Here is a 25,480-nt window from a genome sequence, read left to right as displayed (position 1 = left end):
CCTCTTCAAGCCTACTGGACTTTCTCTCTGCCTGTTACCAGGCTCTTACTGCTCTCATGGAATTGTTGTTGCTGTCTCCTAGCTGCAAATTTAAAGAAACTGGAGTGACCGTGGAAGTAGGGTGGGGACAGTTTTAAAAGTGAGCTTATGCATATGCAGGGAAAGAACCAGCAAAGGATGCTTGGAAAGATGATGGAATCTGTGTTTGCAGAGACATTCTGAACTTGAAAAAGTCTTCAGCTGCCTGCTCTAATGCAGGAGAGGGTTTTATTTGATGACCTCCTGAGAGTCCTTTAAACCTGAACTATCCTGCAAGTCTAGAAGTAGGGAGACAAAATGGAAAAGGAATATAATCAAATGAGGAAGGCAGCAATAGAACTAATCAAACATTTTAATCCCTCCCCCAAGTTATTTTGGTTTGGAATGAGATGTGGGGCTAATCCAACCTTTTTGGATGGCATAGTAATAAATCCCTGCACATGTGCATAATTCTCCTCCAGATGACATTTCATCTGTATTAATGGAGGGCTAGCTCTGTTTTCTCCTTCTTAATGGATGGTACACAGTGAAGCTGTAGTGGGTTGCTCCCATCATCCATTAATGATTAAAAACACCTGGGAAAATTGCTGGAGAATAGGTGGGAAACAATTTAAATACACATGAATAGCATGTAAACAGGTAGGTGCGACTCCTTAATTTGGTGGTTTACACATGCAACTGGGAGCAAACCCAGCTGAGTTCCTTCCCTGGTGAATTATTACTACAAATTCTTTAATTAGTACAAATTGTTTAAGCTCAACAAAGCTCTTGAAACCGTATCAACAGTAGAATCTAACCTCTCCTGCTCCAGAGATACTGTAGCTTGTTGTCAAAATAAGGTTGTGGGAGAACAAGAGGAATGAGTTCAAATGCCCCTGGTAAAGAAGGAAAACGAGGCCTATGGCAGCCATATGATGCTCCATGCACATCCGAACCACGGCTCTCGGCTAAAAGGCAGGTAGAAAACTTTTGGGTTTTGTTCTACTTCTTCTGCAGGTCCTTCAGAGGGACCGCTTAGTTTCAAGCTGTTAACAAGCTAATCGCTTTTATTTTTTTTTCATTAAAACTAACAGAAAAAAAAAGGGTAGGTGGCATTTGAACTTCAAACAAAGAATTGATGAAACCATCTTGAAATGGAGTGTTTCTGATACAACAGCATGCTTGCTTCTGGAGGATGAATGGATTTACAGGGCAAGACAAAACCTCGCGTCGTAAAAGGCAGAACAGTAGCGACGGAGAAAGACTGCGGCTGATTTCAGTCGAGGAGGAGAAACCGGAACCTAGCGAGACGAGAAAACGAAGGTAAATTTAAACTGCCTGAAATAATGCACCTGTGCGAGGACCACTGCAGAGGTTTGCGAGCGGATGCCGTTCGCCGCACGCAACTTGCCCGACGCACCCAGACCTTCGCCTGGTTCGCCTTCCCGACGGCTGATGGAGAATCCCGGGCCCGTGATTAGCCGCTGCCGCCGGGGCGGGGGGCGCGGCGCCGCCGGGGGAGCCAATCGGGAGCCGCGGCCGCCCCGCTCCGCCCGCCCCGTCGGCGAGGCGGGCGCTGGCGGCGGGGGCTGCCGGGGCGCCGGGGGCGGCGGGGCGGCGCGGCGGGCACCGGGAGCGGGCACAGCTGCGGGCACCAGCCACGCCGGTGTCGCCGCCGCCGCCGCCGGGCGGATCCCGCGCTTTTGCCGGAGCTTCTTTCGGTCGCTTTACTTTGGCGGCCCGGAGCAGGGACATTATGCCGAAGAGAAAGGTGAGGCGCCCCGGGTGTGCGGCGGGTCCTGCCTCGCCTCCCCTCCCCGGGTGGGGCCGGGGGGGCCCAGCGGCGGCCGGCGGGTGAAGCGCGCGTCGGGGGCCGGAGGTGCCCGCCGCTCTCTTGCCGCTCTCCCGCCGCCGCTCCGTGCTGGGGTTCGCGGATGGCTCCCGTGCCCGGGCATTTTGCTGCCTGTTGCAAGCCCCCTGCACCGCGCCCCGCCGCTCCCCGCCGCCTGTTTACTTTCCCGGTGCCGCGCGGGGCGGTGTCGCCCCGCTCCCCGGGGGGTGAAGTCGCTATCACAACTCCAGCCCCCACCTTCCTCCTCCGCCGCCGGGGAGAAGCGCTGCAGCAGCTGCGGCTTCGCCCCTGGTCCCCGCGGGAGGAGTTTCCTGCTCGCAAACTCCGGCGCCGCGGCAGGGAGGAGGCAGCCCCCACCCGGGGCGGCCGGATCCCGCCGCGATGGTAAAAGGGAGGAGGGGAGAGGCAAGCCATGTTTAAAACAAACTACACCCTTCTCCTCGCCTCCCGCGGCAGACCCGTATGTACCAACTCCGGCGCCCATCCGGGCAGGGCCCCCGGGGGAGGGGGGCGGCGCTTCCCGAGGGAGCGCCGGGGGAGCCGTGAGGGGCCGAGGGGCCCCCGCCGCCCGGGGCCGATTCCTGCTCTCCGGGCAGCCCGGGAGGGAGCCGGCAGTGACACCGCCTTCCTCCAGAGAGAGAAACTTGGGCGGCCCTTGAGTGGCCGGGCTCGGCGGTCTCGGGGGTTTTCTGTGCCTCCCGTGCCCGCTGGAAGCGAAGCCGTGGCTGCGCGGCCGCCGGGAGCGCTCCGGCGCTGGCAGGAGGCGGGCTGAGCCTGGACGGCGGCAGCCGGCCCCCTCCCGCCCCTGCAGGGCCCCGGCGGTGGGCGGCCGAGGGAGGGAAGGAAGGAGGCCCTTCTGTCGGAGATCCTCGTCGAGAACTTGCTGCCTTGCCTTCCCAGGCGCTGACGGAGTGTAACGAGAGACTTGACACTAATACATGCGATGGCAAAAAAAAAAAAATCATATCTGCAGTCCTTTAGTTTTAACTAGGTCAGCCGAGGCAAGGCAATTTGTGGTTTTCCCAGATGTCACCTGTGACCTCCTAATACACCTTTTCTGGGCTGGGGCTGAAATCTTTAAATAAAGCTACAGGTAGATGATGCTTTCCTGGTAACTCGGTGTTTACTTGTCCCTTGCTTGTTCGTTGTGGGAGGTATCAAAACGTCAAATTGTCAAGTGTGCTACTGAATTATTTAATGTGTAGTTGAGGGCCTGACTCCGATTCTGAAAATGGATACAACTGTGGGCTTGATAGGAATAACTGGGTTTGAAGTCAGTGAATGATGGGCTTTTTTTCCTCTTGCTCTTCTGTCATTGCACCCTCACGTGCTTCTGTGCTCTTAGTGTTCTTGCTTGTCGCCAGAGGACCTCCCAACTTTTGAAACCTTATGAATTTCCTACCCTGTTTACTTTGTTCTTCTGCATTCTTATGCTACAGATGTTTCAGGCTGTTCTTTCTAAGTGCCGGTAAAGATACTCCTGTAGGTTTTTGTGGTCTGTTGTGAAATGTTTATTAAGGGAAACTACCTTTCAGTAGTAAGTCCATAAGAACATGTCTCATTTCTAGAAGATTATTTTTTATAAGTGATCAAAACGTTGCATGTGGGATGAGAGCAATGGAGATGCATATTAACACCATAGCAAATTTTATTTTGGTTAACATTGTTTGGGTGAACATTTACATTTAAAGTTTCTATACAAAGTGTGGGTTTTGGGAAGCAGTGGTTCCAGGAAAAGTGTATGATTAATGGTTTTGCTTTTTAAGAAAAATGTAATTGTAGTATTTTACAATAATCAGTTTTATTCTAGAATAACATCTTCAGAGTGAGAAGTTGGTGGTGCAGCAGTAACTGAATAATTACACCAGGCAGTTTCAACATGGAGACAAAACCATCACATGCAACTAATAGTCAGTTCTTCTCTTAAAATTTTTACCTTATAAAAAGGTTTCTAACAGGGAAAGTTTTGTCAGGAAATAAACTCCAAAAGTCAAAAGGAGAAATTTTCACTATTACAAGGGTCGGTAAATAATATTGTAGAAAGGGCTTAAATCCACCTGTATCTATTTTTGTGTCTCTGTAGTTACCTAAGCTGGCTGATTTTTTTGTTTGCTTTTATTTTCATCTCTGATGTTTCTCATCTCTGTGTAAACTCAAGTCACTTGCTAAGTCCCTGGCCTTATGTTCATGATGAATATTATGACCAAAAATGTGTAAGCTGCCTCCCCTTCTCTAGAGGGTGGTGGCATAGGGTATCGGGTTGTCATTACTCATTGCTTGAGGGTCACAGAGAAAAGGAGGAACTTACTCACTGTTGAGATGGTGTTAAATTCTGTGCTGAAGCAAAAAGGGGTTGAACTCTGGACTGCTCCTGTCAGATTTCTGTACCCTTCATCTTTTGTAATAACATGTTGTGTGAACATGGCCTTTCTCAAGAAAAGTGCCATGCCACTGTGGGATAAACCAGAATGCTTGTTGTGACACTGATAGAAAGAATGCCTTGAAATGGGTTGGGGTGTTTTGCTTTTCACTTGTGTTTGTGGAATTAGCTCTTGGGTCATATTGACAAACTCCTTGACCTTGAAACAGCCCCAGTAGAAATATCTCAGTATTATCCATAAAAGGATGAAGAACCATTCTGTACCTGACGACAAGGAGAATTGTGGTATGGTCACATCTAGTGCATAAGCATACATCAAGATGAATGACACTTGCTTTGTGAATGTGCATCATGTCTGAGGGATGTTAATAGGTCAAGTGGTGACTTGTCCAGTATTAGATGGGGAGCCTGTAATTTAGCTGAGATTGCACTCCAAAATGACCCAGCTTGTTCATTGATGTGAATATCTGAATCTACGCAGTATCACTTGTTGTTTTGAAAACACTTGGAGTTGAATCACATGTGAGGACTAAGTGCAGCTTAAGCCATCTCTTTTTTTTAATCATTTATATACATTGCTCTCTTCAAATATTGTCATTGTTTCAGAGCAAATAAAAAAACTGTAGTCTAATTAGCCATTTCACTTGATTGTTTGCTGGCTCCTTGTAGTCAGGAATGTAGTTTCTGCAGTACAGTTGATGCTGTGGAGATCTACTTGAGACCATCTGGTACAGGTTCCCATTCCACTATGCAAATTCACTTTCTTTAAAGTTTGAGGTACTTGGTTATGTTTACTGCTGAAAAACAAACCCACTGAGTATTTTGCTTGTAATTCTGTTTCTTTAGGAGAAGTCAGAAGGGACCACATTGTTGTCGTGTTGTAGTGCTATCCCTATTTAGTTGCATGATCACATGATATTTTGGTGAGACCCTTACTGATTGTTTTGCTAATTAGATATCAATGTATTTTCTAACCTTTGGGGTTAAATGCATATTTTTACAGGTACTAACCTAGAGCTGCTAAATTCTCCTTTTGTTTTTTTTTTTTTTGTCAGGACTTAAAGTGAGTTCTCTTAGTTAAATTCTTCTGTGTGTTTAAGTTTTTATTTCTGAAGCGTCATGAATATTCAAATAGAATATCCATGATATTCATCCATCAGTGGGGGAATTGAGGCACAGAAGTAAATTGCTTAGTTGTTGGAATGGTCTCTTTATCTTAAATTTTCAGGTTAAGATGTCTGTCATGACATTTTATTCCCACTAATAAGCACCTCCTGCACTATTGAGTGGCGCATTTGTTGTTACTTTGGCAAATTCATCTTCTTGCTTTGTCCTGTGTACATGGAAACTGAGAAACTTGCAATACTAACCAGTTCTCTAAAATTTTGTTGGAGCAACTTGTATGTGATCAGACAATTGACTAATGAAGCCGAGGTCCTGCAGGTGACAGCTCTTTTTCTGCTGTATCTCTGAATGATCTTGCTGTTGCTCTTTGGTCTGCAGAATGAAGTCTAGGTTTCTGCGAAGCATAGTAGCAGGTGAGTTTGTGTCCATGGTGCAGCAGTATGAAGTATACTCAAGTTCTGTTCAGCTCCATTTCAATTCCCTTTCCATGTCTTGATACTTCAGCTGTGATTCAGTCTGCATCAATGTGATGTACTATATGTAACATAGTGGGTTTTTTTCAAAGGTTCTCTTCATTTTGAAGCTATTTGGCAGGAAAGAAGATCCAATGATGTTGTGGGGATTTTCATCTTCCCAATAAATTGTTTCAGCACTGGGGTTGGAAGCTCTTTTCTTTGTCGCAAACCACTCCTTAGTTTATACTAGAACGCAAGGGCTCTGTTAGCAGTGAGACACAGAAATAGGGGAGGTTCTGTACTTCATTTCACAGTCTGTAGGTGATTATAGAATAGAAAGGAAAAGGGAGTCAGTACCAGATCCAGATGTTTTGGCTGCTGCCCTTTCCCTATTCCTACTCTGTCTACGTCTTTCTCCAGATTTTTACTTGGACTCACTCTCCATTCATGCTGACTGCTTGCTTCTTTCTCCCAGTCCATGAGAATTAAAAGCAAAAGTCAGAGCTCTGAAAAATGTAGTTTCTCTTTCCACGTTTTCTGGTAGGTCATTCCTAGACCATTCAGTAACTACTGGAAAACAGGCTAAGCAGCAGCAGATGATGCCCTTCTTTCCATCTGTCACTGACATACCTTTGACTTTGACAAATTCCTGTTTCTCAGCGGAGTCCTCAGGTGGATGTCCACCTTCAGCATGCCTTGCAGGGACAGGCAAAACGATTGCTATGCAGAGATGCACTTTAAATTCAAGCAAGACAAACAGAACAGATGTGCCAGAGCATCTTAAAAGATTGCAGGAGCCTTCTAGTAGTAGGGAGAAGGAAGTTTTGCCACTAACGTTTTAGAAATTGTACTGGATTTGTAACTATTGCAGAATTTTAAACCTTGAGTTGTCTAAAAGCAATTGAAAACTGCCTAGTTGGCCTGCTCCAAGAAGGCCAGCAAAGTCAGTTGACCAGACTGATTCAAAGGATCTACCTCTTCTGTAGAAAAAATAAGCAGAAAAGATAAAAAACTTTTATCTGCACGTGAAATGCTTGGATATAAAGCAATGTAGCAATGTTCAGTGGCAGTGAAGAAAAAACACTTGAGGAGTGCTGCTGTCACATTGCAGTAAATGAAGTTTACATGCAGCAAATATTTGTTGTTAGAGACTCTTTAACTTAGAGCTAATTATATAATTTTAGCTATTATTGTTGTTGTTGTCATTGAGTTATGGTGATGAAAAGGTCATTGACCAAGAATTTAATGATCTAAAGCACTTTTGATAATTTCATACCAGTCTGTAAAGGTCTGACTCATTTATTAGCAATTGTTGGCAACATATATAAATTTTCTTCTTAGACTACACTAAAATACAGTTGGACTTTTAAGAATGGGGAACCTAAAAATTCCAAGGTTTTAATTGACTTGTCAATAAAAAAATTATTCTTCCTGCTTCTTGGGCACATTAAAACATAATAGTACAATCTTTGGAAGTAATCAACTCTGACTTCAAAATTGACTAGGCGCATGCAATTGGTGCATGTCATCTTTCTGTATATGGTAGTTCAACACTCAGATGTGGACAATGTTATTTTTTTGTGCTGGAGTATCAGTATTGTCAAGTTTAAAAAATATCCCTGTGTGTAAATGGAATGTAGCTGTATATGTAAGTAGAATATACCTATGTGTTATTTAGTTTAAGGTTGCTTTTCTTCTGAGCTATTTGGAAAACTTCACTTTTTCTGCTGTTTTATACCCGAACAGTAGCTGTGTACAGGAATGGTGTGTTCCAAGGTGTATAATTCCTTTAGAGAAGTTGTATGGATTTTGCTTGACAGGATTGTAACTGTCTTTTGCCTAGAGTGTAAGTAACCCAGGTCCAGAGATTTTTCTTGGAAGTTAGCACTTGATATGATACATGATCATCATGGCCACCATCTACTTTCTATTGTTTACCCGCACTAAGCTAGCACTGTGATTTATCCTGTAGTCCAATAGCCAAAAAGGTGCTTCAATATGCAGGAATTACTTTTCAGGACATGACTCTTAGAGCTTGTCTGCTGAGCAGTTTTGAATGTGATTTGGAATTTTTTTAAAATTCTGAATCATTTTACTGATCCAAGTTAGAGATGCTGTAGAGTGGCACGATGAGCATGTGGTAACTGATTATTAGAAAGGAGCAGGCTGGGAATGAGAAGATGGCTGCATGCAAAAAAGAAGTAAGGTGTTATACCAATTTTATTGTCAGCAAAATTGGCAGTGTGGGTCTTTACAGTTTGGACAGAAGTTCAGCAAATACTTCCAGCTGTACATAGGCAGGAACCAGAAATTGCAGATGCCCATTCCTGTCCTTATTCTGATTTAACCTGTGGGATATCATATTTGTTTGAGGTACTTCTTGGGCCGACCTGACTGTTAATCTAGTTTCCCATACCTTGACACAGAGTTAAGCTGGAATTGGTAGGAATGATTAGGTGGGAAAGGGCAGAATGCTTCTTAGCAGCAGCCAGGCGTTCATCTTGATTGTCCTTAACTCAGTTTCTAGAGGAGTATTCTTTAATTCATTAGAATAAGCAGAACAACTCGGTGCTCAAATTGTACCCTTGCAGCACTTGAGGGAGGAGGCATTTGGTTTGGTTTTTAGTTTATGGGTTTTTACCCACTTGGTGTCTTTGGAAGTTGCCAATTTTTGGAGATGCAGCTCCTGCCTTCCCATAGTAAAGAGTGGGTGTTCTTGGTAACAGTGAAAGTTGCAAATAAAAAATGCTGTGTTCCCTAAGAACATTGGAATCTATCTGCAGAAAAGAATTGTGTGTGTTCGCATCATTGCCAGCTTTGTTGGGACTGTTGGTATGTTTGCTCATCTCACATAGCTTTCTCCATTGACCTAAGGTTACCTGAGTTAGTAGTAGCTTCCATTTTTGAAAATGAAGATCTAAGGACATTTTTACCTCTGCAGTGTTTTGGTCCTCTCAAGCAGAGTTGAGATGTGTCAGTGGTCTATTTGTAGAAGGAAATCATCCTTTACCTCTTTACTGCATGGTTTCTTCCTTATCCCACCTGTGCCCACTTGGAGACATTTTAGTTTATTCTTCTCTTGAAGCTGCATTTTGGTTGCCTGTGAAGCTCTTCATTCTGACTGTTGTAGTAGAGCAATACTGCTTTTAACCACAGCTGTAGTTATTACTGGGATGTGAGAGATGGGTGTATCTAAGGCTTTGTACCAGTTGTGGTTTTGGTACCTGCTATCAGAATCTCAGAGGTTTGATGTTCTGTAGTACCAGTTAGTTGAAACAACAACAAAAAAGGTCCTTTTTTCTGGATGATTGTGGTTTTTGTCACTGTAATGTCCTCAGGCGGAAGAGGAATTAAACACCTCTTTTCTGTCCTTCACAGTATTTTTGTTTGTCACAGGTAGATATTTTAGGGAATCAGTTGTTATTGAAAGTAGTTATCTAAATGTAATTTCTATTTTTAGATTTTTTTTTTTTAGAAGTACTGTGTGCTAGTTTTACTTTGCAAATCTGATCAGTTCTATTTAAATACAGATTTTTGGAACATAATCTTGCATGTTTTAAAAATTGCCTCTATATGTGGACTTGGATGAGTTCAGCAGCTTCATCTTACTTGCAGAACTGTCATCAGCTTTGAAAGTTAGAGAAATAATATTAGAGACTGGATTTAATCAGTTATATTTTTTGCATCTGCCTTTTTATTTTATGGTGGCAGTAAAATGGTTAAGCAAATACAGAGACAAGAATTCTCACTAACTAGCTGAATTTTCATATCTGGTGTTCAGGGGAAGCTGAACCATTTCAAATGCTCAGTGCTCTCTGCTCCCATGGCTCATCTGTATTTTTCAAAATGCAGCTGATTACTTCATTGTCTGAAAAGGGAGCTGTCTGTCTAATTTTAAATTACAATGGTGTATTTCTTTTTTAAGTCTGAGCATCTAAGAACTGCTCTTACTTTTTCACTTTGCCATAGGTAGATGTCATGTTCAAAAACTGACTACAGGGAGGATAAACTTGGAAGGAAAAATATGAAGCCGAAGCAGTTGCAAGATTTTTAAAAATGTCCTGTCAAATATAAATGCATTTTCAATTACATTTTTCAATCTTTAACCCTCTTTTCAGTGGGAATAGCAAAACCTCAGTCTACAATGAAGGCATTTCCTCTTCTGGAAAAGCACTTATTCTGTCTGGTTTTGGTTATCTGGAAATACCCCAGTTCTAACTTGGTTTTTCTGTCTTATCTGGAAGAACATAAAGTTTACGTAAGTCACCTGTCTTAAAAACTAAGGAATTTATTAAAATGCATTTTCTGCACCTAATGATTTTATTTATGGCCAGGGTTTTTGTATTATTTCCTTGTATACTCTTTGAAAATGCATTGCATGTCAGCATGTCACTCTGCTTGACTTGAATCTTTAAGCAAGAGTGGAAACCATGATCAGGAAGTGTTTTCCCTGATTTTTCCCAATTAATATGTAATTAGCATATTAATACAAGACATATTAATGCTTGTCTTTAAACCTTTAAGTACCGTTCATCTTTTCAGAGCTTTATGATCTTGACATTCTCCCCCAAAGATTTAGAAAATTAGGTATTCTGCTCTTAATAGATGTAAGACGGAAGGGTTTAAATTCTAAAAATGACATTTTAAAATATTGTAATAATTATTAACAAAAGTATTAAAATATTACATACTTAAAGAATAAATACTTAATCAGCATGGGGTTTTGTGTAGTTGGTTTTGTTTGTTTTGGGCTTTTTTTTTTTTTCTTGTGAAGGACTTATTTACATGTATATACAAAAAACCCCCAACCTCATTTCTTGGAAGAGAGCAAGACAGATATAATTTTGGGTAAGTATTTAAAATATCCAGCCTGCCACTAAACAGTTTTATGCTGTACTTCCCTTGTGGTTCTGGCAGAATTTTTTGAGTAGCAGCTTGCATAGTTTTTCCCTCATTCAGGATCAGACTCTTGGTAGAAAAAAGAACTGAAGCTGCATAGTAGGAAGAATACCTGATTTCTTAAAGCATGTATTGGGGGAATTAATTTTACTTGCAAAGCTAATTCACATTGGCTTGGCAGTGAGCACTCTTCTATCCACTGAAAACAGATCAAAGAACTAGCTGCAAACAATGGTTAATGATAAGAAGCTGGAGGAGCTAAATGATGAAACAGTAGTTAGAAGGGTATTGCAAGAGTTGGTTGGTGTTAAATTAGTCAACATGTAGTCTTCATTAATCTAAACCAAGAAATAAGTAGCATTTTAATTACGTTTATGAACTAGCACAAAATTCAGAGCTCCTCTGAAGATAAGTAATTGGAAGATATAGTATGTATGGGGAAACCATTCATGGCATTAAATTTAGTCTAATACGTAGTTCTACTCAAAAGGAAATGAGGGGTAGAAAAATTTTAGAGGAAGAGTGGAATAAACCCTGGAAAGACTTTGGATTTGATGCATCTGCTCCTCTTGTAATGTGCTTTTTGTTTTGTTTTTTTTTTTTTTTTTAACCTTATTTTGGTTGGTGAAAAAAATTGTAGGAGGAGTGACCAGAAGCATTACATCATGGAAATTGCAGCTGCAAGAGTGAGCCAGGAAATCTACAGGCAAATCCCCTCACAGGCAGTGTATGAAGATGTGGCTGAACCAAACAGCTTGCAAAGAAGGGAGAAAATGCTATTGAGAATGCTCGTGTGCTAGGACAGTTAAGGCTTTCTGCCTTTCTAACTTCTTAATGTGGTAGTTAGAACGAAATTTACGTCTACTTTTTTTGTTTCTTTGTTTTCATGTGGGTATGAAAGGACTGATTTCTCTCCCCTCGGAGCCAAGGTGTTGAGTTTCAGCTTGTAATAAAATCCTTCAGAGATTGAACCATCTATTTAATTTTATACCGACCTTCTACTGACTGTTACTTCTCATGTACTTGTATTCTCATTTTGCAGGCTTTTTAGTGTACTTCTTTATAATAAATCTATTCATAATAGTGCAAGCAAAGTATTTATCCAGAAGTGGGACATTGCAAGTTCAGATGTGTGTCTTTGCATCTCTGAAAAGACATCAGTGACTTCACTGCTTTGGGTTACTGTACTCTCATTATATACTGCTTATATTTCAGGGTTTTGGTTGAAAAATTGAAGCTTTGTTTCTTTTGTGGTGCATCTCTACCAAGTAGCTTTGCTTTGAGAACAGTAAAACCAGGAAATTGACCTGTATTTTCTGTTAAATGTTTACATAAAACATCTAGTTTTCTGGTTTCAACCTAACAGTTCTGTAATGATATTGGCATTGCAGATACTGCAGTATTGCTGTGGTGTGTGGAAACACTGGTTCTTATGTATACTTCACCAGCTATGTATGTAGCTGTTGAAAGACCTGTGTATACAAATAAGCTCCATGTTAATATTCCTCCAGGGGTTTTTCAACATTCTCTACCATCTATTAATGTTCCTTTGTTTTATCCAATCCACTCAATATAATTTTCTAGGTTGCTCTTAAAAGTAGCTGGGGTAAAAGCAAGTGGGGAAAAAAAAAAAGCCAGTTGCTGATAGACACTCTTACAGTTTGGAAGTTATGCAGCTGTGACAGATATTGCAAAGCTTAGCTACAGCTTAAGTTGCAATCTTACTGCCAGTATTTAGTGCTAATTGAGATCTAATACAATGTGTAGTCATCTCAACCTAAAACTTGCTAGTAGTTCAAATGTCAAAAGCTTATATAGAGATAGCCAGTCATCATCATTCCTTGTGTGTACTTCTATGAGGAAAGAAAAAAAAAATAAATCATTGTTGTCTGTGTCCTCATTTGCCTTTTTTAAAACTGTTTTGTCTCTTGTAGGCATCCATATAGTATCACAGACAGCAAGCCCATAGGGACTACTTTATAAATATGATACAGGCATATGATGGAGTACAGCTGAAGAATTACTGAGGCTGGAGTGCTGCCCTTGTCAAGTGATTGAGTGCTTGTATTGGTCTTTGATTTTGCAGCACAAAACTTGCAGTGTGGGTGTCCCTGCTCCTGACTGGTTTACGATGTACAGCACAGTATTCAGGGTACATTTTAATGCGCCTGGGGTGTCATGTGAAATATGGTGAGCCATCACATTAGGTCATGAGGAAAAATGTGCCAAGGGGAGGGGTTACTTAGTACATTTTGTTGCTTTGAAACCAGAGGTTCTTCAGTAGTTTTTCACTAGGACAAAAAATGGGGGAAGGGTTCCTGTGGAAGAGTTAAGGGCAAAGGCTTTAAGGTGGTCGTGGGATCTACATGTAAGTCCTGTGACTCCAGATAGTAGTGCAGACAGTCTCTGCTTGGGGCATGCTGAGTTCTTTGGAAACTATGCTTGGCACAAATCCATTTGTGTATAAATCTCCCTTCTCCCCAGGGAGAGGAGAAAGTATTGCAAAAATTGGTATGAAGAACCACATCAGCTGGGACCCATAAGAGCTCAGAGGAGAAAATAAGTTTCTGTTGCTCTTTTAGCAAATACGTCATAGCCATACCTGACATATATTTATTTTCTTTTGGTGGCAGCTGCCACAGCTGCCCTATGCCGCTGCATTCTTGTCTGTTGTACTGACTCAATTGTTTGTGCAGCTGTGCAGTAAAATCATTCTACTGGAGCAGGGAAGACTATATATTTATAATTTGTCTCTATATTATAATATTTATGCAGTTGTTTAAACAGCAGGCTATTTTTCAGCTGGATTCATTACCTACTCATGATATGGCCTCCCATGCAGCTCTGCCAGCATACTGGGGAGCCAAGGTTGGGAGGGCAAGCCCAGCCACCAAACGTCTGGACTTGCAGTGATTGCAGAGAGGAGGGAGCTGGTTGGAAATGGAAATGAGAGCATGTCAGAACCCCTTGCTGCTTATTCACAACTAAGAAATTACTATCATTGTCCATGTCCCTTCATGGAGAAAAGTTATATGGCCTTCAGAATTGCTGTTGTGTTTTCTAACTTGAGAGGGAATGCTGGGCTAATTAATTATCTAACTTAATTGAAGTATGTTGTGTAATGTATCACAGTAGTTAGTATACAGAGGTTGTGGTTGTGTTAAGAGTATTTTAATATGATTTTTTTCCCCCCTGTGGTTAGCCTCATGAGCATTTTTTTTAATCTGCTGTCTAGTAGTAGTATTGGCATCTAAAATCAGACTGCCCTATCAGAAATGTAGGAGACTTCTCTTTCATAAGTGCTAAAGAGAATGTGGTAAATTACTATGTGTTAACTGTGCAGTACTGCAGGTGGAGAGTTAGCTCTTGTGTAATTCCTGCAAGGCTGTTGGCATGTGGCAGTGCCATCTTGGGATAATTTAGCCCTCTCTCAGAGCTCTACGATTCCCAAAAGTGAAGCAGGATAAAATAGCCTGATTGTGGAGTGTCAGTCAACTTCGTTTAGCTTATGACAAGTATTTGAGCTTGGCTTCCAAAGGAAATGGATCATGCCGTCTTTCTCTCTCTATCCCTGTAAATCTAAAGTCTCTTGACTACTGTGAGGAAAAGATTGTGAAATCTCAGACCCATATAAATAGGTCCTGCCCTGGACAGTAAGCATGCTATTTGAGTTCCCTCTTGGGGAAAGGGTGCAGCACAAGTTTGTTAGAATTGAGAAAATTCATATGGGAGAAAGAGATCTTATGAACTCACGGGCAAGAGAAAAGCTATCCCCAGAGCATATCCTGTATTGTGAGTTGAATAGGAAGGTTGTAGGACACAGGACTTCATTACTGACAGGAATAATGGAATAGCTTGTTTTTGTTTTCTTTATGACTTCTGATGCTCCCTGCATCACAACATCAAGCTGCAGTAACTCCCTGGTAACCAAACTGAAGGACTTTTAGAAATGCAAACCTGAAACGGTCCTGCAGGTGACTGGTGAGGCTGCAATTGCATAGGGAACAGTTAGGCTCCATTTTGGATGCCTGCCTGTTGCTATTCTGAGTTCTACACTGTGCGATGCTGCTTAACTTCGTGCTGTTTTCAAGCTACTTACATGATCGGTCCTCAGCTTTTTTTTTTTTTTAAGCAGCTGCTCTTGTGGCATGCTTCTTTTCTGTCGGGAGAGTGCACAGTAACAAAGCCATGTTTTATCCCTAGTGGGGGGGATGTCTTTCTGGAAATATGTTAGAGCCCAGTGCCAGGAGAAGGCACAGGACAACTGCCGCAAACTAGCCAGTCATTTTCTCTGCTTCAAGCCATAGCTATCGAACTCTGAGACATGTTGTGTCAAAATCTGTGAGGAAGTTTGAATTAAGAGTGAAATGGAAAGAAAAGGATAAAGATAACTAGCCTGCTTCCTTACTGATTGAAAAACAAAACAACCAAATTGCCTTCTCTGCTGCCTGTAAAATGCCTTTTTGAAATACGCCACTCTTGTAGTTTGTCTCTTAACAGTTTGCTGCTTGCTCTTTATTCAGGAATTGCTGCTCCTACCTGGGAAACGCAAATGTTTGCAAAATGTGAATTGTAACACATCTTGAGTTGTAAACAAAAGGGAAGCTTGATTTCACCTGCCCTGCCTTCTTTAATTATATTAACCTTTTTCTAGTACCTAGGCCGGGTTAGTTTTGCAATGTTCAAGTTGATACTTTGTTCTTGAGAAGATACATGTTTGTCCCAAGCTTTCCTGTCAATGTCCGGGCGTTTTACTGATTTATGCTCTTGTGATGGAGGAGGTGAGATATGATGTAAGGATACTTTTAAAACTTCCAGCTGAGTGAGGCTGAGAGGAAAAAGGAGTAAAGGAGTTAAATCATTCACTTCAGTAATGGTGTTTTTTGGTTCGTCTCACTGCATCTCCTAACAGTTTAAGTTCACATTTGGGAAAAAAATGTGTTAAATTTCTTGGGGATTTCAAAAGCTGTCACACAGCAAACCTCAGATTTCCAGTTCCTACTGTTGTGCTACCATAGCTGATTAGATGGAGCTTCCACTGGAGCCTGTGGATGCTTTAGTTAATTGGCTAGAAGGACTCTGAGGGGTGGTATGTGATGGGATGATAGGTATGTACCTGGTGCTCAGTCCTTGGGTTCTTGCTTGGTTTTGGTAAAGAGACTGGTTGGAGTACAGTGCTGCTTGTACTTGTACATACTAATGCAGATTTTCAGGCTGCTTTAAGTTGTTGCAAATGAAAAAGCAGTCAGCCTTCTCCATAATCTTTGTTTTGCTGTTGTCTGCATGCTTTTAAGTCTGTAATAAAAACATTGATTTAATATTTTCTTTCAGTCTCCAGAGGGTGCTGAAGGCAAGGATGCGGCAAAAGTAACTAAACAAGAGGCAAGTATATATATATTTCATTTGTTTTGGTATGTAGTTATTTAACTGGAGATTTGCAGTCATCGATATCAGAATATTATGCATTTCTTTGGCACTTCAGGTGAGCTGTTTTCAGTGGGAATACAGACAGGGTACAAATGTGGTTTTGCTATCTGGCTTGATTTCATCTTGGTGTACTGAGGATTTATACAACTTACTACTACACCAAATAAAATTGAGAAAGTTTTAGGGGTTTCATGGACAAACTGGTGGATCTTGCGGTGATAGTGTAGTATGTTACTGGCTGGAGCTGTTGCTCTGTCTCCAATGGGTTGGCAGAAGAGGGTTAATGCACACACCTCAGTCAGTCTACTTCACAACTATTCTTAGCTTAAGTGACTTGATGGGAGGGTGTCTTGAATTAAGATACCAGACTCTAAACTGGAGCAGCTGACACATTTGTGTGTTTTCTTTGACTGGATTTGTTTAAAGGACATGGTACATTCTGTTAGAGAAGGCAAGAAGACAGCTGGTGATATCTTGGTATCTACAATAAAGCTTGCTAGTTTGTTTTTTACAGTCCTTAATATGGGTTTTAAAAACAGGTAGAGAATTATGAGAATTTGTGTTCTTAGGTTGCCTTCTTTTGTGGCAGACAAATTTAAACCAGGGCTCTGAGAAGAATGGAGGAATATATAATTGCTCTCTTTGTAAATCTTGGAGCATATTTGATCAAGAAAATGGCAAGTAAACTATTGGCATGCACTGTAGTTTACTTGCATGTAAAGAGCACTTTTTCACAAGGTTCCTAAGCAGGCTTAAAGAAACTAACTAGCATTGAAGATCTTTCTAAGAATTTCTAACATATAAACTTAAGAGAATGGAGGAGTGAAAGTTAATTTTCATAAAGGAGGAGATTATCAGTGGAGTACTGAATTTTTTGGGGGGCTTTTGCTGCTGAATATATTTGTTAATGGTATCTAGGAGAAAAGGTAATAAATTACAAAAATTGCTGAAGTTTACAAAAAATTGTAAAGGTACTCAGAAGTGAGAGAGGCTGAGAAGGCTGTTATGCCACTAATACATAACCAAGTGATAAAATATCAAAAGAAATTCAGTATGGAGAAATGCAGATTAATACGAAGGGGAAGACCCAGTGGTGGTCACCAAGCTGTTAATCAGGGGAGAGATTGTCAAATCACAGTGAATAGTTACCAGAAAATGTCAGTAGTTCTAAACAGAAAAGTAACTAAAACATAGGAAAAAATGCTAGTGGACAGAGTAAGCATCTGTGTATGACAGGATTAATTTGATGTACTCTCAGATATGGAAGTACTGAATGAAGCTCTCCTGATAGAGGCCATGATAGAATTAAAAGGATACCAAGTACAGTGGGACAAATAAAGGATGTAGAGCAGCTTTAAAAAAAAAAGCTAAACAACTCAAACAACACAGTTTTTCTAGGATTCTTTATATTTTATATAATGGAGTTGTGATAAAATAGTAACACAAGGAAAGGCAGTTAGGGAATTACTCTTCATGAAAGCTGTAAAGGAGGAATTTGATGACAGTAAGAGGCAAGAAGTTAAAAGAAGAGACAGCAGAGGGGGAAGGTTTTGCTTTTTATTTTCCATGTGGTGCATAATCCCATTATGGAACTCACTGACATAGGATGTTATGGAAACTGAAAGTGTAAATGAGTACTATATTATTAAACAGATTTGTCTAGAAAATAACCCTTGGGGACTATTTAAACACATGATGTGTATATGATATCCAGATTGGAAAGTTGGCAACTTCAGATTGCCAGAAGCTGGTGCAGTAGCAGAGTGCTCAAGAGTTCTTCTGTCTCCTCCTTTTCATACTCTTTCCATAGATGTTTGCTAGCGGGACAGTGTCAAACAGATTCTTGGGTGAGCTGCTAATTTCTGGATTAGTACAGCTGTTTGGATGGGACAAAGGTTCCCAAAGCACATGAAAATGTGACCTTTGCTGACTTGGTTCTAGTTCCCTCCTTGTAATAAGGTAGCACAAAAATATATACAAAGTCCACATGAGAATTAAAATTACTTAGCTGTCAAGCATTCTTGAAGAATTTATGGTTTATGCTGACTTTCTTATGGCAAACAAGTCATGGAACCAGAGGTAGGAGAGAGAATTATAACTTGCCTAAATCAACATACGATGCTTCAAAAAGTAGATGCATGCAAAAAAACATTTCAGTTCCTAAACATTAAAGGGATAGAAATAATTGATTAAGAAAGCAGATTTGTAGAAGTTGATACCTTGAGTTAGAGGTGCTTTGATTACCTGGCCAACTGAAACGTTTTCTTTATCCTGTTGTAAAATAATGCTAGGCTGCTTCTTAAGCAGTTGATATACTCAGTTGCCAAGAAGAGAGAGGTTTACCTTTTTGCTGTTAATGATGCATAAATATTTCATAACTGCAAGTATCTTTAGGGCTTTTTTTTAATGCTTCTATTTTGCTGGATGCAGATTTGAACTATTCACTACTGCTTTTCACTAAGAATTCTTGAATGGCTCCAATGAACACAAATTACAGCATTCTTCAGATATTAAGAGCTTTTTCCTGTTGCAGGATGTGCAGAGCCATGTTTTTTCAGCTCAACTTAAATGCTTAATATGTAATTAGAAGTAGTTTTGATTCTCTTTTTAAGCTGAGTTATGTTGGATATTTGTTGCAGTTTAGTTCTCCCTTTATTTTCGCCACAGGTGTAATTCTGGTTTTACGACATAGGCCAGACTTTAGCTCATTTTATTAACCATGCTGTGAATCTGTTTGAATTCATACAAAAATATTGTGAATGAACTAACAAGCTAACTAGTATTTTTAAGACTTCAGTAATAAATTTATGACAAAGAGCAGGATGAAATAAAATTTTAAGAGGGAAAGTGTGTTAAAGTGATGAAGAAAGCTGGAGAGAAGCAGAATATCTGGCTCAAGTCTTTCCTTTTGAGATCTGTGTTTAAATAGAAGAAATAATTTCTCTCTCTCATCCTGCAGCTGTCTTTGTGCACCTGGACTCTCAGAGTGAGTGTGTGGAGAACTGAGGAAGTGGAAGGACTTAGTTTCATGTTTTGAAATTTTAGCACACTGATATCCTCTAGAGAAGGATGTTAACTTTATTCAGCTGTTAATCAGATGGTATTTGTGCCCACTCTTACAAGTAACATCTGCTAGATCCTAAAAACATCATTCTTAGTGTGTATAAAAAAGGTTCAGTCCTTTGCACAGGTAGTGAAGCTTACTGGATTTGTGAACCTTTCATAGAGCAGGGAGTCAGAAGTAGTTGGAAAAGGGAGGTGTATGTCAGGCATTTAACTGTGTGTATATTTTGATGCCTTAGGATCTTAGCTTTTATATTTTTCCTATATTTGTAATCCTGCAGTTCTTTAGTGTATAACTCTAAACTCCGTATAGGGTGTTAGCTACTGCTTTCTCATTTTGGTCAGACAAAACAATTCCTCTCTAGGCCTGGGAATCAAGGACACCTTGCTGTCTCAGGCCCTGAGAAAAGTAAGCAAAAGTGAGTTGGGGAGGAGCAAACTTGGGGTAAATGTCTTCATTACCTGAAGATGTAATTGGAAGATGAACCCCCAATATGCAAATGGACCAAACTTATAAAAGTATGAAAACCCCTGACCTGTCACCCATTTTGGGTGTAGCCCCTGGGGGTGGGGGGGGGCTTGTCTGCCTGAAATGTACCTGAAGGCCTTCAATAAATATAACCACTTTTTAATCCCTTAAATTTGTCTGACCTCTGTTTTTAGGTAGTCCCAAGAAGGCATCAGTTTAGGTGCTACAGTTCCTGAAAAACTTTTATTTCTAACTTCTGCATCATTCTGTCCCTTTAAAATTTAGCGAGTCCAAGATGAAGAAGATGTGAATTGTGTTTGGTAATAGACACATATTTTGGTAGAGGCATATTTTATGCTATCCTATGAAATGACTGATACTGTATTGCTTTGGATACTTTTTCCTGTAAGCCTATAAAAATGTCCCTTTTTTGCTTGTTTTTTATTTTCCCCTGAAGCCCACAAGACGATCAGCAAGACTGTCAGCTGTAAGTATGTATAGTAACTCCTGGTATATTCTTTTCGAAGCACATATGGTTTCTCAGACCAAACAAGGGGTTTTTTTTACATTTTTCATGATTCAATTTTTATTCTTGCCAAGGGGTATTTAAGAACGCTAGCAATGAAGTTATCTTTGTTTTCTTGGTTTCAGGTTTTCAGGTTGTTCTGACAAAAGATATATTTCCCTACTTCAGTGCAGAACTGTTAGGTGCAGTATTGACTTTGTTTCATTTTGCAGGCTGATATTAGTTGTGGAAATGCAGCTAGTTCTCTGGGAGGGAGAAGGAGCTGTATTTCAAGGACTTCATATGATGCCCCTGCTAGTACTTGGTTTAATTCTCCTTCCCTGTTAGAATATAGTTGATGGGGTTTTCTTAAATAGTTACCACTAATCTCAGTGTTTTACTCATAGAATGGCCCCAAAATTACTTTCCTTTCTAGATGAGTGAACTAAAACAAACAAGTGTGTACAGAGATGAGGTGCATTTGTGCAGTAATGTTTTTCAGCCTTTTTCTAGATGCACTGAGCAGGAAGTAAGGGAAGGTGTGGGGTGGGGAGGGAAGCAGGGTGTGGAGGAGGCTGGCTTCTGGTGGTGTGTCTAACATGTTGTGCAACTAAAACTGTTTTATAGAAACCTACTCCACCAAAACCTGAACCCAAACCAAGGAAAACAACAAAGGTAAATACTCTTTAGTTACCATCATTTTAGCCAATAGTAAGCAAGTATACTCCTTCTTTATGTTACATACAGTTCAATTCACAGCTTTTTTTTTTTTTTGAGGCATGGGCTTTCCTTCCCTCTCTGCAGCTCCCTGCCCCCCTCCCTGGAAAAAGCCCACGAATTAGATCATTCTTTTCTTTCTGTTCCACCCCTTCCTGGCCTCATTGCTGGCCCAAAGAAAATGTCTTGCCTGTTTGATATGCAGACCATGTTAGTTTGTAGTGAATTGCTACTTTAAGAAGAATTTTTACCTTTACTACACCTTTCCTGAAAAGTACAGGCTTGGTTGAGTAAACTCTGAAACGTAGCAATTTCTACAAAAGCATTTGAGATTACTCTGTATCATTCTGTTTGCTTGTCTGGAGGTGCAGTACTTCATTTTGTACTGAGAAATTCTTATCTGTTCTTGAAGCCTGGCTGTTGCTGAGAATGCACAATTATAATTAAAGGTGAAATTAAATATATTTAAATTGAATGGTTCTGGGCCAGTTACAGTCAAATTAAAATCTTATTAGTGTTTGAAATACCTTTTCAGGATTTTTGCATGTAAATGATGTACTTCAGAAACCGAAGATTTATTTGTGCCTAAGGGGAATGTTGAATAAGAGCAATTGCTTTAATGGGGAAAAAAGCCTCCATGCTGGACACTGAATCTAGCACTCCTCACACTTCCATTTTTCAAGTCCTTTTGTTGTCATCTCAGTTGGGCAAGTGCCAGGATACAAATTCCACGTGTGAAAGTAAAACTCTGACTTTAAATACGGTGTGATTTATCATAAAAAATTACCAGTTGTCTTGCTGAGTCCATCCTGCTCCCCTCTTAAAAAGATGATTAATAAGGAAGGGAATGTGGGAGCTTCTGTAGCTTCATGTACCTGTGGGACGAGCTTGGTGTCATGGACCCAGTCTAAAATGCATTACAGACATTTGAAGCTTATTTTGGGTGACTCAAATCCTTTATGATATTACTGTATGTAACGTTTTAGTACAGTTAGTATTTTTATTCCAGAAACTGGAATAGCTATCCCTAATAGTTATCCCTAACTGGATCACATTTGTAAGGAGTATATTAATCTTGGTCTTCTCAACAGAAAAGAGCAAATTTGTACTCTGAACTTGCTAGAAAGCAATGAAAGATGGCACAGATTTGAGATAATTTTTATTGTTAAAAACTTGCGTGTTATGAATTCACTAAGTCAACTCCTTAGTTTGTTCTTTTGTAGGTGAAGAGTTGTAACTATGCTCGTACCACCTGTAACCTTCCAAATTATGAACTGCTATGTAACATTGAAGCTGAGGAGTAGAAGGAGTAATTCAGACTGCCCTGGAACTGGGATTACTGGTGCTCTCTCCTCACTGCCCCAGTCCTGTATGGGCATCAGTGGGGAAGGGTAGTAAATGAAGGAAGGCAGACCTTGATATCCCTGTTTGCAGCTATTATTGCCATTTTGTATGGAGAATTTGGAGCTAATGCTTGCATGAAAGATATCCAGTGTTTATCAGAACTACTTTAAATACAAATTTAAAATACTAAATGCAATACCTTTTTAATTTTTATCCCATCGCACTTTAAATATTTAACCTATGTCTCTGCTAACCTTTAGATCACAAACATAAACAAGTACATAGAGAAAGGACTTATAAAAATAGTAGACTTCAACATAAGAATTAAGAGCAAATCTCGAAGTGAAACTATGGCTGTTAGAATTTATCAAAAGGAACTTTCTTGTTTTGTGTTGCTGCAGATAGACTTTTAGCAGTTTGTCTCCCTGGCGTGTTGGCTGGTTTTTTAATTGACATGGAATGCTCGTTATAGTTGTTATCAAAATAACAAAAGGTCAGCCAACAAAAAAGCTTAGGTTTTAAAATAAAATTTAATATTTTTTGTTAATTGAAAGAGTAAGTGCTGTAGTTCACAAACAGCTTGGTGTTTGTGCTTGGCTGAATAAGCTTTTCAATATACTGTAATTGGATTTGTTCATTCACATATCCTGTATATACCTCTTAGGATAGCTCTACCAAGGTAGACTGATGCAGTTTTGTATCCCTGTAAAAATTAGCAGAATACTAAAGAAGCAGACCATTTTCTAGAAATGTTGAGTCTCTATGTGGCTTATATGGGTTTACAGTTTCCATGTAGCCTTTAGATGGTTTTCTGTTTCAGTCCAGCACGTGAAGCTTGCCAAGACTTGCTGTTTAGTTCACGTTAAAGTTGTTTTGATAAAAATACAGGGTTCTGGCTACTCACACGATGTCTATGGCCGTGTTTTTAATCTTCTGTCAGAAGGAACCTGGAACAAAGGCCAGCAAAGGTGCTAAAGGGAAGAAGGATGAAAAGCAAGAAGCTGCAAAGGAAGGTACTACACCATCTGAAAATGGTGAAAATAAAGCTGAAGAGGTACTTTCCACACATACCTCCTGCTGATTGAATCAGTGTTTTTAATTATTCAGCCTTTCAGACATTGTTAGCATGTTCATAATGTTTCTTTTTATTGCCCATAATGTTATTGCAGATTCGCATCTCGCTCAACTGTTAGTGTTTCAACATCCAGAGGTGCCCCACCCAGCACACTGTCAGTAAAAGGGCAGATTGAAACAGTGAAAGTTAAGGGTGCGGTAGAGCATTCAGCATGTGTGCAGTGAATAGAAACAGGTGGTAGTGTGGTGCTTTTCAGTGTGAACGATGGAAGCTGACAGGTAAGGCTTGTATTGCTTTTGAAAAGCTGGGACCGATGAGTTGAGAAAAGTGTGTGACTGTACATGTTCCCGTTGTGTAGATGTCCTCTGGAAACAGGTTTGGAGCTGTTGCAAGTAAGAAATCAAAGGACTAAGGATAGTATGGGTATTTAGGTACCTAGTAGCATTTCACTATAGTAATTTAATTTCTTTCTTTCTTCTCCACAGGCTCAGAAAACTGAATCTGTAGGTGACAAGAATGAATGAAATTCCATGAAAATTTTGGGTTGATTTTATGTACCTCTTGGACAAGTTTTAAAAGATATTTTTATCAAGTATTTTGTAAATGCTAATTTTTTTAGGACTATGATAGTTGACATATTAAACTGTATATGAACATTTCCCTTCTCATAACTGTGCTTTTAGAAATTCCCATTGTTGCCAAGTAATACAAATATCAACTTAATATTGCAAGGTATGTGTAAAATTGGATCAGCATTCCATACACTTGCTTTAAGAAGTTGTGTCTTGTGCGTATGGTGATGTTTTTACTGTGTGTATTTGAATTTTTCATGCAGTTTTTCTAGAGCAATAATCAGTGGTGCTTTTGTACTTAGGTTTTATGTGATTTTAATGAAACATGGATAGATGTGGCCACCTGCTGACTATTTTGGGTTCTTTTAATGGATTAAAATAAAAGGTCTCCTTGCCTGCAAAACTAAAGACTCCTAATGTTTTCTCTAAATCTGAGGAATGCCTTACTCACATCTTTGACTGTTACAAGGAAGACTAAATGATTTAGTAACAGTTGTTTTGCATGTGGTGTGTTTGCTTTCTTTTGCTGATGTCTGATTAAAAACCACCCACACAGGAGCAGCAAACTGGGATTTTCAGTGGTGTACAACTTAGGAGACTTACAGATAAGTTCTTCATAGATACAGTCATCAGATACACTGTCACAGGGTGAGTAGAGTTGCCAGACTCTGACACGATATTGTGTCTTCAGTGAGCTATCAGTATAGAACAAATTGCTTGATTGATGGAGTACAGTAATTTAAAAGTAGCTTTGTTTGTCCCCACTCTCTTTTCTCTAATGTGCATTATAGTCTATGAAAACCTTTCTTTCCATCTGTAACCTCACATTTAATGTAAATAGTAATTACTGTTCTGCTTCAGCTGAGGACAGTTGTTAATACGTTGAAATCGCTGTTAAACAGTGCTATATATTTGGTACCTGGTGGAAGTGGAACAATGATTGAGGTGATTGTGGTGATGTGGTAGATCAGCTAATGACTTTTTTAGTGTCTTGTGTTTCAATTCTGCAGTTCATTCTAAGTACCTTTTATGATTTTTCTCCTTCTCTTTTCTCTAGGGGTCCTGGTGTTTCTATTGTTACTTCTGGGATGGGAGGGGTGAAAGAAAAGATGTTCCCTGTTCTTCAGTAGCATTGATTTGTATTGCTCAAGTGGTAGCCATTATGTCTGAGGGTACCTTTTGCTTGTTTAAGTCAATAAATAAATAAATGACTGTTGCCTGACCTAGCATTCTATTTATTCTTTGGGAAGAAGTCTCTAGTTGCCTTTTTCAATTAAAACCAAAAAGAAGCCAAGCATATCTGCACTTAAAAATTGAAGCTTGATTGCCAAAACACTCTCTGCTAGCTAGAATAGGAGTTAAGACCTGCATTGATATAAATGTCACTTACACTTTTTTTGATAGGCTTGCTACACCCACAGAAGAGGAGGCTGTTCTCTGCAGCATGAACTTAGTTTTGTAAGAAAATTTAAAGTAATGCTCCACTTTTGGAGATGGAAGGCAGAGGGCTGTAACAGAAACTGTAGACAATGAGAAGGAAAGTCCTCAGTGTGACCCAATGATACATCTGGTAATCCTG

The 25,480-nt window shown here is 40.1% G+C and overlaps 1 protein-coding gene across 2 annotated transcripts; it reads left to right on the top strand.

Annotated features, from left to right (window-relative positions):
• The first annotated feature begins 1,647 nt into the window (after positions 1-1,647).
• Positions 1,648-24,299, top strand: HMGN3 (high mobility group nucleosomal binding domain 3). 2 transcript variants are annotated; one of them, XM_062488601.1, is made up of 7 exons: positions 1,648-1,789; positions 16,061-16,111; positions 20,146-20,175; positions 20,821-20,868; positions 23,195-23,310; positions 23,424-23,514; positions 23,815-24,299. In XM_062488601.1, the coding sequence occupies exons 1-7, from the start codon at positions 1,775-1,777 to the stop codon at positions 23,851-23,853; spliced, it is 390 nt and encodes a 129-aa protein (XP_062344585.1). In that variant the 5' UTR covers positions 1,648-1,774; the 3' UTR covers positions 23,854-24,299. The 2 variants fall into 2 exon arrangements, with proteins under 2 accessions (XP_062344585.1, XP_062344586.1); XM_062488602.1 differs by lacking the exons at positions 1,648-1,789; positions 23,424-23,514 and adding an exon at positions 2,283-2,330 and having other exon boundaries at positions 23,195-23,308.
• The last annotated feature ends 1,181 nt before the right edge of the window (positions 24,300-25,480 follow it).

The sequence above is a fragment of the Cinclus cinclus genome, chromosome 3 (genome assembly GCF_963662255.1).
Source record: "Cinclus cinclus chromosome 3, bCinCin1.1, whole genome shotgun sequence".
Classification (NCBI taxonomy): domain Eukaryota; kingdom Metazoa; phylum Chordata; class Aves; order Passeriformes; family Cinclidae; genus Cinclus; species Cinclus cinclus.
The sequence above is the reverse complement of the archived record's forward strand: the minus strand, read 5'-3'. Positions and strand labels throughout refer to the sequence as shown.

Bases quoted from the DNA above. Each gene is read 5' to 3' on its own strand.
- HMGN3 (XM_062488601.1), top strand. The intron at 16,112-20,145 runs GCAAGTATATAT...TTTCCCCTGAAG, and splicing joins CAAAAGTAACTAAACAAGAG to CCCACAAGACGATCAGCAAG. The intron at 20,869-23,194 runs GTAAATACTCTT...ATCTTCTGTCAG, and splicing joins AACCAAGGAAAACAACAAAG to AAGGAACCTGGAACAAAGGC.